The 15,958-nt window shown below is 44.6% G+C and overlaps 1 protein-coding gene across 1 annotated transcript in view; it reads left to right on the forward strand.

The window, feature by feature from the left end:
* Nucleotides 1-15,958, forward strand: part of LZTFL1 (leucine zipper transcription factor like 1) — a 446,657-nt gene that overhangs the window by 147,431 nt on the left and 283,268 nt on the right. Inside the window, exon 5 of the mRNA XM_085607356.1 lies at nt 1,336-1,407. Coding sequence (XP_085463482.1) covers nt 1,336-1,407 — 72 coding nt within the window. The remainder of the gene's footprint in view (nt 1-1,335; nt 1,408-15,958) is intronic.

Genomic DNA, 15,958 nt, shown 5'->3' on the forward strand with positions numbered 1-15,958 from the left:
AAGCGAATAGTGCTGAAAAATTACAAAGATGGGTAAAACAACCAACGTATAGAGTTGTTGGCAGTGGAGTGAACATTCCTTAGGGATTTCTTTTAGGTACCAGTAAGAGGCTGCTGCTGCATCATTGTTACAATTACTTTATTGGTAATCAGCAGATTTTCTGAAACGAATGTAACTCATTCCTGAGACCAGCATTGGCAAACTCAGGTGTAATTTTTTTTTCCTGCTTTTTGTAGCTACTTACTTATATTTTAAGCATACAAACACCATGTGTACGCAACCTCATTTTGACTTATTTTTTTAATTCTTTCTGGGGCACATGCATCAAGGTAGTCTTTTGCGATTCCTTAATTGCGAGTATGGAGTCGCTAAAGGCCTATACATCTAGAAATCGCTAAAAAAATAGCAATTCATACACATTCCCTAATTACGACTCGCAAATTGCGAGTCGCAATTAAGGAATGGCTTCCCATTCATTCCTATGGGACTACAGGCCCATAGGAATTCCATGCGTAATTTGCGAGTACCCAATAGGTACTCGCAAATGGCACATGCAATATTAAGGGTGCAAGGGTACCAAAAGGACACCATGTTGCACCCCTGAAATATGCATGTGTTGCGCACACCCATGCCTCAAGGGCATGTGTGTGTGTAACATGTAACTTTGAAAAATGCACTTTAGTGCATTTTTCAAAGTTTTTGCAAATTACTATCAAGTTCAAATTGATGGTAATTTGCAACCCCTAATAGCGAAATCGCTATTTGCGATTGCATCATGCATCGCATTTAGGGAATCGCAATTTGCGATTCCCTAAATACATTTGCAATTTTGGTAATTGCAAAATTTGCGATTACCTAAATTGTGAAATTGCATTTGGGATGATGGATCCCAAATGCAAAAATACCGGTCGCAAAGGGGCAGATTATGCGAATCTGCCCCTTTCCGACCGGTATTTTCAATGATGCATGTGCCCCTTAATTTATTTGTTATATGGTTGTAAAGAAAAATTTAAATAAAACCATTACACTAGAGATATCATAAATTGACACGAACAGATCTATTGGCTTTGCTAATGCTTGTTGGTTTATGTATGTATGATAACGTTCAGATCTTTGGATGAAAGCTAAAATCACGGTTTTCAAAATGGTAAATAGGGAGGAAAGAGGGAGAGAGTTTTCATTTTTTGTGAAAGCTCTTCCAAAGTAAAATGCAGTTTTATACTTAATGTTCGAAGTGAAAATGATATGCCTTCAGGAAACTGCTTAGGAAAGCTAGGTCAAGAAACGGAATGCAGAACACAATTTATGACTTGCTGTTTCTACTTGTATCCCCAGGCAAATGCAGAGACAAGTAAGCCTAAACTTGCCCCTTTGAATGAAGGAGGGACGACTGAGCTTCTTAACAAGGTAAGGTTCTCTCGCACGGCAGATAAAAAAAAAATATTAATTCTCTGTGCATATTGTCTTTTATATGTCAAATGTTTTTTATTACTGTACTTTACAGGCACAGTACCTTTTTACCTGTTAGAAAACGTGCAAAAATAAAGATTAGTTTGACTTCTGAAAATGTTGTTCTAAATGTGGATAGGGATCTTTAGTTACAACACTGTTTCACAAACCAAAGGTAAGTACATCGATTTAAAAAAAAAAAAAAAAAATTTGAACCCAAAGGAAAACGCCATCTGTTGAACCGTCACCCAGAAGGTCCAGGGCATTAGGAGCCAATGTTCTAATTCTAATTGTAAACGCTGTAACGCTCTACAAAGACAGTAGACACAACCTTGTCAAGCAAGTCCAATGGTTAATTCTTTTTATTTCTTTTATTGCAAACGTGGTTAAAAGTAGGCAACAAAATGAAAACATTTCGTGTGGCAGCCACATGCTAGCAATTAATATTTTGAATGACACATCAAAATAATCATTGTATGTAAACAGTATGGGTGCTTCCTATCGGGTATACTGTAATGGGTGAATCAAAAATGTGAATAATAGCTGAACACACTAAATGAGTGATGAGGTCTGACACTAAGGTAAACGTACAAGTGAGTAAATCTACATGTGTAAGTTTACTTTTACACCTTAAATCAACTTTACAACTTAGTATATTCACCATTTCTGAGTGTAAAGTTACTCAAAAGTGTTGGCTGACGTGTCTCTACCCCCAAATGAAAAGCCTATTTTATGACCACGAAAGAGGAGCAGTAGTAAGTCATTTATCTTTTATATGGAGTCAAAATCTGTTTATTTGTTTTTGATAAAAGATGGTGCCTGCTTCAGAATTTGGAACTGGCTGTTACTCCAGCTACTTTCTGGTGCCTAAGGACTTACCACCTCTTTCTGAGAGAGAACAAATTGAAGATGCTCACTCTAGCCCAGGTCTTGGCTGCCCTCGACTCTGGAGAAAAGATGGTAGCGTTGAGCGTGCAGGACACTCTTTTTTTTAAATTCCCTTTTCTGCAGGCCCACAGGCCTTACCTGCAGTTCACTGTGAAACAAGAGCATTTTCAGTTTGCTGTGCTCCCCAGTGTCCCTCGGATGTTCAAAAAAGTGATGGTAGTAGTTTCAGCGCATCTTTGGAGGTTGGGATGCCAGTTTTCCCCTATCTCAGTGACTGGGTGGCTCGCCCCAGGCAGTTGTTACCCACCTCCAGATTAAGTTGAACCTCTTGAGATCCTTTGGGTTCTCTGTTAACGTTCCAAAGTCACACTTGACTCCTCTACAGGCGCTCCCTTTCATCCGAGCTATTCTGGACACAATGCAGTTTTGTGTTTTTCTCCTGTAGCGGAGAGCCGGGGACATTCAGGCTATGATCCCGATGTTTCAGCTTCTGTCCTGGATCTCAGTGCGGATGATGTTAAGTCTACTGGGGCTAATGGGTTCATGCATCCTGCTGGTCCAGCATGCCAGGTGGTGTATGCAGGCTGTGCAGTGGGATCTGAGGTCCCATTGGGTCCAGCGTCTGGAGCATCTCTCAGCCCGTATCCAGATGCAAACAATCTGCAGTGGTGGCTGATGAACTGTGATTGGGTCAGCTGCAGTCCTTCGCTCTAACTCCTGGCCGCCACTGAGAACACGCAAAGTCAGTATGGCATTCTGCTTGAAGTGCAGCTCAGGGCTCCTGTATGCCTTTCCACTGCTACATCTCTTGCCCCGAGTTCTGAAGGCGATCAGGAGCAACTGGGGCCCAAGCCATGCTAGTGACACCGAATTGGGTAAGAAGAGTGTGATACCTGGAGTACCTGAGCATGAGAATCTGTCCTCTGATCAGGCTACCACTTCAGGAGGACCTTCTCTAGCAGCAGTAGGGCAGCAGGTGTCCTTCCACAAAATCGATATAGGTCTGTCTTTGAGGCAAGTTTGTGGCTTGTTGCATTACTAGGCAGATTGAGCGAATTCTAGCCAAACTGCTTTAGGCATCGGTAACAATTGTGTGTTGGCTATTTTGGCTTTTTTTTTTATGCGTGACCAGCCTTCTTTATTTCAATATGCTTTTTTGATGCATTATTTGAAAGAGTTTGCTGCATATATTTTGGCCCACACCTTTCATCATGCCTCTTTGGGACCTAAACTTATACCTCACATTTCCTAATGTTCTGCTTGAAGGACAACAAGTGTGCATCTTTCAGTGTGCTCAAATCCGCTTTTTGGAACAGAATTCAAATATTTCCATAAAAGCACTAGTAGAGGAAAATGTGCTAAATATTTTGGTTTACTTTCCTCTGCCTAAACTACCCTTCTGTTCATATCTTCTGCACGCTTATCCATGCATCTTTAGCCATTAAACAGAATTTTGCAGAAATCTGAGCTTCACAAATTATTTATACTAAACAGGCCTCCTTGCAGTCTCCAATGAGTACCAGAGGGGCTTAAGTAGTGAAAGGTTGAACGTACATTTTGATATTCCTTATGTTTTAGACTCGTAGTGTCCAGTTTGAAGAAAATAAATCTTATGCTATTATATTTTCATTCCAAATTGCTATAACTAGAGTTTATCCAGTATTGGGGTATCTTTCATAGATTCACATGCCTGAATCATTCCCCGTCGCCGATGCGGGAGTCCCCGGTAAATAAAAAGTAGTGCCAAAAGTGTTAGTAGTAGTAGTAGGCCCAAAGACAAGGCCTAAAGCCTAGATCTTAGCAGCCTATCTACCTCATAATGCAAAAGAACCAAGAATTTGGTAACAACCAATCAGACACCAGCACCCTTCTAGAACCCTCTCAGCAGAGCCAGTTCTCCTCAGATTTTCACCGCACGTCGTGTGGAAGGGAGTCTCCCTGAGTGCCACTCAGTTTTCAACTTTCTTCAGCATGTCTGACAAGAAGGCCTTGTTCAAGTCCTGCAGAACCTGCGCCAGGAAGAGAGTCCATGTTGATGATCAACATTTGGATTGCATCTACTGCCTCTACCCCAAACATGAGGCAAAAGATTGCAAAATTTGCCGCACCTTCCCTACCAAGACTCTTAGGGATTGGGAGGCGAGAGTGCTGTTGTGGCTTAAATCCTCTTCGGCTGAGGAGGATGACAGAGCCTCTACTTCTGTGTAAAAAGAGACCAGGGCACCCGGAGGGATAGGTCAGGGACCTCGGGAACTAGTATTTTTGCAGGAAACAGTGGTCCCTGAAAGCAAAAGGAGTTTAGTGGTACAATGAATATAGCCTCAGTCGGTTCTATATTACAGCCAGTGTCCAGCCGGACAGAGGCAACTTTAATATACAGGATTTAGTAATAATAATTGAAGGAATGTAAGTTAAATCTCAGTGGGATACAAGCCTGTATCCTACAACTTACATATCACATGGAAAACAAAGTGCGAAAAATCCTTAGGCAATTTACATCGGCGTTTCAATCAGTGAATACTTAAGATAGTGAAACATCTGATACATATAAGGTCACCTTCACAGTAATTTATATACAGTAAATAGAGTGTGTAAGGTGGACAACTGTGTCGACGGCGTTTCGATCCTTATCAGGAGGATATCATATCATCATCAGGACTAATTAAATAAAATTGCACGTATAAAAATGCCTCGAGTGTTTTTAAAGAGTGTGAATAAACGGCATCATGGGCTTTGAGCGATGTACAGGTTGGTCCCAGGCGAGTCCGTCGACGACGATAGCCCCGTTGACGATAGCCCCGTCGACGATAGCCCCGTGGACGTCGGCCACGTCGACGATGGCCTCGTCGACGATGGACACTAAAAGCCTGTTGACATCAAAAGTATCCACTGAGAGCCCATCGACGACGATGTCAGGAGATTTGCCTGTTCCGTCTACGACATCTACAATGGCGCCCTCTCAGTCCACTCCTATTTTCACCAGGAGTTTTCAACTAAAGACTTTTCAAAGGCACAACTGTAGCGATATATCACCGCTTACTCCCTCACATCTCCTGGAAACATATGTGCAGGGTGAGGATGATGACTATGAGGATGACGAGGACGAAGGGCCCTTTGGAATTGCTCGCCATCCTTCTGAACTGCACATCAAATGTCAAGATGACGATGATGATAAGGAAGAGGACAATTATCAAGAGCATTACTATCAGGAGGACATTATCGTCCCGCATCATAAACCTTACTATAAACAACCTCGTCAGAGCGAGATGTCACGCCTGCCTTCAACTCTGATTCAAGACCCGCAAGCCATGCTTGCAGATTATAGACAGCGTTTTCCACCGAAGCCAGTCATCCCGCAGGTTCCGCTCACTGCGCTGCTTCCGGACCCTTTGCCTGTGCCTGAGGATCCAGTTCCAACGCCTCAACTTCCTGATCCTCCACAGGATCCGCTCAAGATTCAACCTCTGAGGAAGAAGTCGAAGAGGGTGAACTACCAGATCCAGCAGATCTTTGGGATTCATATATAATCCCTATGCCTTCGCCACCCACCCCTCTACCATCTGATTTGCCCCCAGAGGATATAGGGGGGTTTCATAATCTTATGCAGCGGGCCGCGACCAGGTTCCACTTGCCGGTTACCATTGAACAGTCCGACTGTTTTCTCCATGATTTTAAGGAGGAGTCAAGGAAGGTCACCAGAGCTATCCCAATCATCGACTACATTTGGAAGGAAGGAGTCAAAATTATGAAAAATCCTGCATTGGTGCCAGCGGTGCTTCCGCGGATAGACAAGAAATACCGTGCTCCGGCCAATAGTCCTTCCTGACTCATTGGCCATCCTCGGCCAGATTCGGTAATCTCACAGGCAGCCCAACAAAAATCTAAGAATCCGGCAGCACCTATTACTACACCGCCGGATAGGGAGGGGCGACGCCTGGATTTAATTGGCAAGAAATTTTCCACTATGGCAGCTGCATCCATCAGAGCAGCCAACTCGCTAGCGATAATAGGGCGTTATGACCGCCAGATGTGGTGAGAAATGGCAAGCTTTATTGAGCTCATTCCGGAGGACAACAGACAAGACGCTTGGAAGGTTTTGTTGGAGGGTGAGCGTGCAGCGTCCGAGACTATCGACTGCGCTTTGGATATTGTTAATACTAATTTCCGCCAGCTGGCTGGTGCAGCCGTACTCAGACGCCAGGGTTGGCTTAGGGCCACCACCTTCAGACCAGAGGTCCAAACGAAGATATTGGATATGGCCTATGATGGCGAATCGTTGTTTGGAAAGCATATAGATGACGCACTCCAGGCAATAAAGACTGATACCGATACCGCAAGATCCTTGGGCTCCTTGCAGTACAAACGCGGTACCTTCATAGGAGCAAGAGGCCGTGGGTTTTCATCCAGAGGAGGGTATCAAACCCAACAGAATAGGAACCAGCCTCACTATAGACAATCTTATCAGTCCTCGTACAGACAAACCAACACGTCTGGTTTCTCTCGTCAAGGCGGACGAAAAGGTCGCAGAATCAAGGACGAGACACCACAAGGAAGCAATGATTTATGCAGGGCGCCTTCCACTCCATTTTCCCTCCCTGTGGGTGCGAAAATTTTAACTTTTGTGAACAAGTGGCAGGAAATTACGTCGGACCAATGGGTACTGGACCTGGTACACAACGGTCATACCTTGAAGTTTTTCACCAAGTCACCCACCACACCACCCAAGGGACCCCCTCCCCCTCGTCTTCACTTACTATTCAAAGAATCTTTAACGATGCTCCTCAAGAATACAATCGAGAAGGTTCCCGCACTTCAAAAAGGGACGGGTTTCTATTCCCGCTTTTTTCTCATCAAGAAGAAATCAGGGGAGTGGCGTTCGATCTTACACCTTCGCAACCTGAACAAATTCCTCAAGAAGCAGGGATTTCGCATGGTCACACTGGCAGAAATTCTAGGTTGTCTCAACGAGGGAGATTTTCTAGCTTCTTTGGATATGGAAGACGCTTACTTTCACATCCCAATACATCCGAAGCATCGCAAGTATCTTCGCTTCACCGTGGCTGGCGCCCATTATCAGTTTATTGTGCTCCGGTTTGGGCTAAAATCTGCCCCAAGGATCTTTACGAAGTGCCTAGCTCCTGTGGCGGCAGCGTTACGATCCCAGGGAATCCAAGTCTTCCCGTATTTGGACGATTGGTTACTAAAAGGCCCTCCGGAAAGCTCAGTCAAGACTGCTGTGACATCTCTTCGTCTGTTCCACTCTCTGGGGCTTACTGTGAACAGGAGCAAATCTCAGTTACACCCAAGGCAGGTCCTGCCTTTTCTGGGAGCTCTGCTAGATACCGTCCGCTGCAAGGCATTCTTATCTCACAAACGGCAGGTTCGTCTTCAAAAGTTGGCAATCCTGATTTCCAAAAGAAAGTCAGTTTTTGTCCGGATGTTCGCGTCGCTCCTAGGGATTTGCTCTTCTGCAATACACCTCGTCCCTTTGGCATGACTTCGGATGCAACCCCTGCAGGAGGAGTTACACCTTCAGTGGCAGCAGGCCGTGGGTTCCTTCGACGACATCCTCAGAGTCACTCCAGGCATAAAGAGCTCTCTACGTTGGTGGTCCCACATACCCACCTTAGCAGAAGGGCTCACTTTCATACAGAAGATTCCAGACTTTGTCCTCACTACGGATGCTTCTATGGAAGGATGGGGAGGTCATCTCCAAGATTTACAGATACAGGGGAAATGGTCTCCAGAGTACAAGAACAAGCACATCAACAGCCTGGAATTGCGAGCAATTTTCCTTTCTCTGCAAGCTTTCCTTCCAAGGATAGCAGGTTCTTCGGTTCTGGTTCGGACCGACAATACCACCAGCATGTTTTACGTGAACAAGCAAGGAGGGACAAGATCAGCAACTCTATCCACAGAGGCTCAGGAGTTGTGTGAATGGGTCACACTCCACAACATAACCCTCAGAGCAGAACATGTCAGAGGTCTCTGCAATACATTAGCGGACACGCTCAGCAGATCCCAATCGGATTGCCACGAATGGGAGCTAGAGCAGGCTCAAGTGCTCGGAGTATTCAGAGCTTGGGGCACACCGACACTGGATGTGTTCGCAACAAAAGAAAACAAAAAATGCCGCTTTTATGCCAGCAGATACCCTCAACAGGGGTCAAGGAGGAATGCCCTGTCCATGCGATGGTCAGGAATTTGTGCTTACGCTTTTCCCCCAATACCTCTAATACCGAGAAGAGTCATACGCATGGTGAAGTTGGAGGGCTGTCATCTCATCTTGATTGCACCCAGATGGCCACACCAGTACTGGTTTCAGGAGCTTCTATTATTATCCCAGGACCAGCCGATCCGTCTTCTTCCGACGCCCACAGTGCTGTCAAGGAACAGAGGTCAGGTACTCCACCCGGACCCTCAGTCCCTACATTTACATGCATGGCTCCTGACTTCTTAGAATTCAAGGACCTGGATATCCCTCAAGACTGTAGGGATATATTAGCGAAATCACGAGCTCACAGCACGATAAAAACTTACCGTCTAAAATGGAAACGTTTTTGCTCTTGGTGTGAAACAAACCAGGTTCACCCGGTGGAAGCTCCTGCAGAACAGATCCTCCCTTATTTGTTACATCTGGCAAGATCTGGGCTTTCTTTCCCTTCAGTCAAGGTCCATTTAGCCGCACTTTCCAGATTCAGAAAGGGGGCTCATGGCCCTTCTCTGTGTTCATTCTCTTTAATTAAGCAGTTTATGAAAGGACTTTTCCGGGAGTTTCCTCCGGTCAGGCTTCCTCCACCGGATTGGGAACTCAACACAGTCTTAATGCAATTAATGAAACATCCATTCGAGCCTATCCACAAGGCTGATCTCAAATTCCTGACCTGGAAGGCTGCCTTACTTCTGGCCCTGACGTCAGCTAGACGAGTGAGTGAAATTCAGACTTTCACTGTAAAGGAACCTTTTCTACGCTTCACTCAAGACTACGTGCACCTCCGAACTAATCCGACATTCATTCCTAAGGTGCCGTCACAGTTTCATCTTAATGAACCGGTGAAGTTAAAGACTTTCTCTCCTAACCCATCTACTGCAGTGGAGCGAGCCTTACATTTTCTCGATATCAAGAGATGTCTCAAATTCTATCTTCAAAAAACCTTAGAAAGTCTGATCAATTGTTCGTGGCTTATGGCCAAGCTACCCTGGGGAATGCAGTGACAAAATCCACATTTGCCAGATGGATAGCATCAACAATCCAGTTCTGCCATGACAAAGCTCACAGGCCGTTGTTACGAAAACCCAGGGTCCATTCCACGAGAACAGTAACAGCGTCTACAGCGTTGTTTGCTGGGGTGACTGGAGAATATTTGCCGTGCTGCGACATGGAAGAATGTCCACACTTTTACGAGACATTACTGCCTCCAATCTAGGCATCAAGACGATGCAGCGGTCGGACAAGCTGTCCTGCGACATCTTTTTCTTTGAGATAGTTTCAGGTACCTTTTTTCCACTTTTCACATGCTATATGTTGATATCTTTTAGCATGACAATGGCATGTTTACAATGATGATATATTTCACTTTGAATGTTATTGCATTACATGCTGCTTTCTCTTTGTTACTTGCATGTTTCGAATTTTAAGATTGGGTTTCTTATACCTTTTGTAAACGAGTTGTGGATGCATCTGGGGAGTATCAGCACTAGTCTCCCACCATCCGCAAACGACTGTATACTTGGTATACTGCTCGCTATTCTGATTCAGGCATGTGAATCTATGAAAGATACCCCAATACTGGATAAGAACTACAGTTATCCAGTATTGGTATCTTTCAAAGATTCACATGCACCCACCCTCATCCCCGTAGAGTCAGTTATCTATGTTTTGGGACATTTACTTCCCACTCGTGCTAGGAAAATCTGAGGAGAACTGGCTCTGCTGAGAGGGTTCTAGAAGGGTGCTGTGTCTGATTGGTTGTTACCAAATTCTTGGTTCTTTTGCATAATAAGGTAGAAAGGCTGCTAAGATCTAGGCTTTAGGCCTTTTCTTTGGGCCTTCTACTACTACTAACACTTTTGGCACTACTTTTTATTTACCGGGACTCCCGCCTCGGCGACGGGGAATGATTCAGGCATGTGAATCTATGAAAGATACCAATACTGGATAACTGTAGTTACAGGTAAGTAACTTGTTTTCATTTGCAAAAACTGCTTTACTTGGCTCAACTGTGGGTCACCAGTAGTTGCGTATGCGTATGACTTTAATTGTTTATCCACTTAAAAAAGTTCTCCTTTTTCAGTTTCACTGAAAAAAAAATGTGATGATAAACTTCTTCTTTCGGAAGACCTGGGGCAGGCTTTAAGGTTTGATTGATGACCTGCAGAAGTTGGGAAATTCTCTGTGACAGCAGATCCATCTATGGCAGCATGGTGGAACTGCTGTTACCAATTTGTTTAATGAAACTCTATCCCCAGAATGGTGTACTTTTGCACTATCCAGGTTTGTAATGTGCCTGACATACTGGGAGTTTTCTCTGTGCTGGTCAGAGTTATTATCAGGGTTTTCCATGCAAGACCGCCCTGCCTTACCTAACGGTCTTGTATAGAAGTTACAGTGCGTTAAGTAGCAGCAGGCCAACTACCCTAAATTCAAGGGATATACTAGCATAATGTCTGGTGGGGTATCTACCTCATCAGTCTTCCCTATTTAAGAGCCAGCAGTAGCTTTCCCTTGAGGAATACTGGCCTTTGGGTGTTGGTAGTTTAGGTGAATGTTGTTTGCTTCTAGTTAACACTCCATCTAACACCACTTCTATGGCCAAACTGTGCTTGTTTTCCAGGGAGGTCAGTGCTACATGTGGAAAAGTTGCCCTTCAAAACATTTCCACCTTGTCTCTGCTGTGCTTTAAGAGTCTATCTATCTGTCTGTCTGTCTGTCTGTCTGTCTGTCTGTCTGTCTGTCTGTCTGTCTGTCTGTCTGTCTGTCTGTCTGTCTGTCTGTCTACCTACCTACCTACTGGCAGTCGCCAGTAGGTAGTTATAGGTAGGACCTATTTTCCATAGGAAATCTGCAACATTCTATTTGGAATAACGTTGGCGCAGATTGACGAATCTTCGCGAAATTTTCCAAACTTTTGGCCAGATCCGGTCCTCTCCTATCCTGAAAGTTTCACAGTGATTCGTCAAGCGGGTGCCGAGAAAAAAGGGGGGTCCCAAAACACGTTCTTCCCATGCATTTTCCCATAGAACCTGTTGACGCAGCTACAGCCCCGAACTGCTGAACGGAATTACACCAAATTTGGCAAAGAGGTAGTCCTCAGTTCAGACTCGTGCCTTTTGCTTAAATGGTGTAAATCCGTTCAGTAGTTCCTGAGAAAATTAGAGTTAAAAAGATAGATCTATCTGGGCGGAGCCTAACCACACATCTCATCGTGAGATCTGATTGGCTGTCAGTACTTCATCCAAGAAGTGTTGGCATCCATCTTGGGACCAATATACATGATAGCACCTCATTAAAATGCATTGCAGTTAATAGAAGGTTTTAAGACTTTAGTTACATTATAAATCATTTGTTGATGGTACCATACTCATTTTAGAAATTGTGGTGTGTTCTAAGGTGATTTTACCATGTTAAAAAGCCTTCTGCTGTGATACCATGAATCATGTTTGAGAGAACTATTTTCTCATGCTTTGACCACAGGGGTTTGGAAGGTGATCTATAAGCTAAAGTGAGAGCATATTTTCTGTAAATTCACATTATCTTTCTCAGTCATGTGAGAATGAAGTCTGAAATTCTCAGTAAAACATGTACATCCAACAAGGGCAGAGACTGTCAGTTGATTCCTTTGTGTTCTACTGCAGCTTCCCAGAGTATTCTAAAGAACAACTAGAGCGCTAACAGTCCTACTTATGACAAACGTATTGCACACCTGAAGCCATCTTGATTGGAATAAAGTGGTAACTCTTAAAACATTTAATTTAAAAAGGAACAACATGAGGGGGTTCATTTTGCCATAGAAAGTGTGATTAGTGCTGCAGAAAGAAATATTAGGGCACATTTTGAGTGACTTCTCAAATCTTCTTCTATTTCAATAAAAAATTCTGACATGCAGACTGAAACATGCACTTTCAATACCAGCAGCAGACTTCCTTGGTGAGCAGTAGCTTTACTACAGTGATCTAATAAGCAACTAGAGTGCTAACATTCTGAATTTATGGCAAATGTGTGACACATCTGAATGCCTTCTTGATGGAATCGAAGTAAAAAACTGAAAGTATTTCCTACTGAGGAGACTGTAGTAAATGAGGAAATTAGGAAACTTCATAACAAATAAGTCTCCCAAAATGGCCACCAGAGACAAAAGAGCCCAAATGTAGCACAAATATCACCCAGATGTAGCCCAAGTATAGCCCAATGACAGAAGTGTGCAAAACACTTATTTTTTGTGTATTTGCAGTTTTATATAGTGCAGACTTGTCAGGTATTGGAGTGCTTTACATGAGCATTGGTTACATCACACAAGATCAAATTCATTTTGGTTGTATACATGGGGAGATTAAGTGATTTGACCAGAATCACAGAATGTTGAGCTGAAGCAGAAACTCCAACCTGGTTCCCCAGTTGCAAAGTCTGCAGCTCTGGAAGTAACACCACATCCTCTCTTCTAAGTGCAACATTTAATCAAGTGGTCAACTGGATAAAAAAACATAAAGATTACAAATAATTTAAAAGTTCTTTGTCGCTATTTGAAAACTCAGAAAATAAGTCCTCATTTTAGTTTTTTAGAACACTAACCATAATTTTGATGCAAATAAGACCCTATCATATATGTAATTTCTAAAGGAAATGCTCTAGGTATTACAGTTTTGATTACATCAAGATGACGTCAGGCGTTCCACACTTTTGTAATAAATATAGAATGTTAGCAATCTAGTTGTTCATTGGGATACTGTTGAGAGGCAGAGGCCAGGGGCATGGACTCTGAAAGTTGAAGGCAGGTAGGAAAGTGCAGAGGCAACCATTTGACCATGCTGGGCAGGCAGGCAGGAAGGGCAGTGGCAGCACAACAGACTATGGAGGGCAGAGGAAAGGGGGGCAGGGGCAACAAACCAACAATACAGGACTGGCGAGAGAGGCTGTGGCAATATAATAGACCATTGTGGGCAGAAGGAAGAGGCAGTGGTAGTACAACCATACATGCCAACAGACCCGTTTCAGCCAGGAAACGTCCAATGTTTTTAAGCTCAAATGGGCTTTATTTGATCTGTCTCCTGTCTACAATCACCTCTTTTTCAATGTAACTCAAAGGGGAAAATCAATACCCCAGTTTTTTTTCAAAATCTCCCTCTTACCAAGTTCAAAATGTTCGCATGTATGGTACATTGGATCATGGTAGGCAGGAGGAATTGGGGTAGGGACATGGAGTCGGATAACAGAGGACAGGAGGGACATGGAGAGGAGCACCAAACTGACCCTACCGGGCAGGCATCAGGGTTTGCAGCAGCACAATACACCACACAGGGCATGCGGGACAGGAGTGCAGCACAACATTCCATAGAAAGCAATAGGGAGGGGACAGGACCATGTACATGGACAACAGAGAACAGAGGGGAAAGAGGCAATGGTAGCTAGCTGACCATAATGGACAGACAGGAGAGAAAACTGCAGCATATCAGACCATAAAGGGCAGGAGGGACGGATCAGGGGCATTACAATGGAACAGACAAGTCAGGAGGAAGGGAATAGTGGTCTGCACATGGAAACAAAGGGCTGGGGGCAAGGCAGGAGCAGCAAGATGACCATGGAGGTCAGGCAGGATGGGCACTAGAAACAAGACACACCATGGAGAGCAACAGTGAGAATATGATGGCATACACACAGATCATGGAGGGAAGGTGGGAGGGGGTCAGGGGCAGCTAGCTGACCACACAGGGAAGGTGGGAGGGGCCATGGCAGCACAGAAGACCATGCATGGCAAGCGGGAGGGTTAGTGGCAGCACAATGGCTATGATGGGCAAGAAAGAGAGTGCAGGGGCATGCACAAAGGACCATGGAGGATAGAAGGGAGGGTCAGGACCTTGGCACAGACAAGAGAGTTCAGGGGAAGGGGCCTCACAACAGACCGCGCGGGGCAGGCAGGAGGAGCAGTTGCAGCACAACAGACCAGGCAGGGCAGAAGGGTGTGGCAGTAAAATGGACCATGGAGGACAGGAGGAAGGGGATAGGGGCATGGCATATGGACAGGCAGGGTGGAGGTGGCAGGGACAGTTTACAGTCATCTGAAAATGCTAGGCAGGTGGGAGGGGAGTGGCAGCTCAACAGAACACTCAGAGTAGATAGGAGTGGCAGGTCCATGGAACATGGTGGGCAAAAAGGATGGAGCAGGAGCACAAAGACATCGGAGAGCAGGGGGAAGGAGAATAGGGGCTGCAAGCTAAGCACAGAGGCTAATCAGGAGGTCAATGATGGGCCATAGAATTGGGCTATGGATGGCAGGAGGAGTGGACTGGTACATCATGCTCAAGGGAGGGCAGTGGCAGCACATTAGACCATGCATGGGAGGAGGCTAGTCCATGGATTCAAAACCGAGGATAGGGAGGAGGTTGAGGGGGCAGCAAGCTAACTGTTCAGAGAAGGTGGGTATTAGGAACTTTATTGTTTTTAAAATGTGTGTCTGTGCGAACTACTTAAAATATGAACAAGTATGCAGCATAATCTCACTTTTATTCAGGAAGAAGAGGATGTTTGTGACTGTGACTCCGGGCTGACTTGGCAGAAAACACCCCCTGACCCTCCACCCACTCATCGCAAAATGTAATGCCTGTGAAAAGGGTAGGTGGAGGCAGTGTTATATAGAACATAGTCCTGAGAGCACGATTGTAAATGAAAACTAGATATAGTATATGGTATAAACTATGCACCAAAAAGTGTGATATAAGATGAACCGGGGCGTGAAATATAATATGCAATACATTGTGCGCAATGACAGATTCATTGGAGAGCGCGAGATAGCACAGGCACTAGCGTGTGCTATGCGATATGCGCCTTGGAGTGTAATATGCACAGGGCAGTGTTGTGTAACCTAACTAGTCTCTAAAGTTGTAATATCAAATATGTGCTGGGGAGTGTAACGTTGCATATGCACTGTGACAAAAATATGGATCCCAGATTGTAATATGTATGGCATAGCGCTGTGCGTTATAACATATGCATCGAGGAAGGCATGTTAGATGGGGCAATATAACCCGTGCGAAGGCTAGTGTGGCATGACATATTCACGGGGTGGTGTTACAGTGCACATGGGCTAGAGTGTGTCATAGCATACGCACTAGCTGGTGGAATACAACACAGAGGTGTGTGGCACTCGGTGGGCACTGGTGGGTGTAACACAACATTGGGCTCAGCCAGGAGCACGCTGTGACTCTCAAGTGAGGTTCGTCTTCTTTCCAGAGAGTAAAATAAAAAGTATTACACATCCGGCGGTGGATGTGTGTTTTAATAACCGTGAGGGGGTTTTCTTGCATAGTTTGGTCGAATTTTTGTTGAATCCCCTTTGAATGGCTTGGTGTGCGTGTGTATTAAATGTGCCCGTCAATAGCTACCCATGTTTGTATAAATAAACAACAA

Source organism: Triturus cristatus, chromosome 5_2 (assembly GCF_964204655.1).
Source record: "Triturus cristatus chromosome 5_2, aTriCri1.1, whole genome shotgun sequence".
NCBI lineage: Eukaryota > Metazoa > Chordata > Amphibia > Caudata > Salamandridae > Triturus > Triturus cristatus.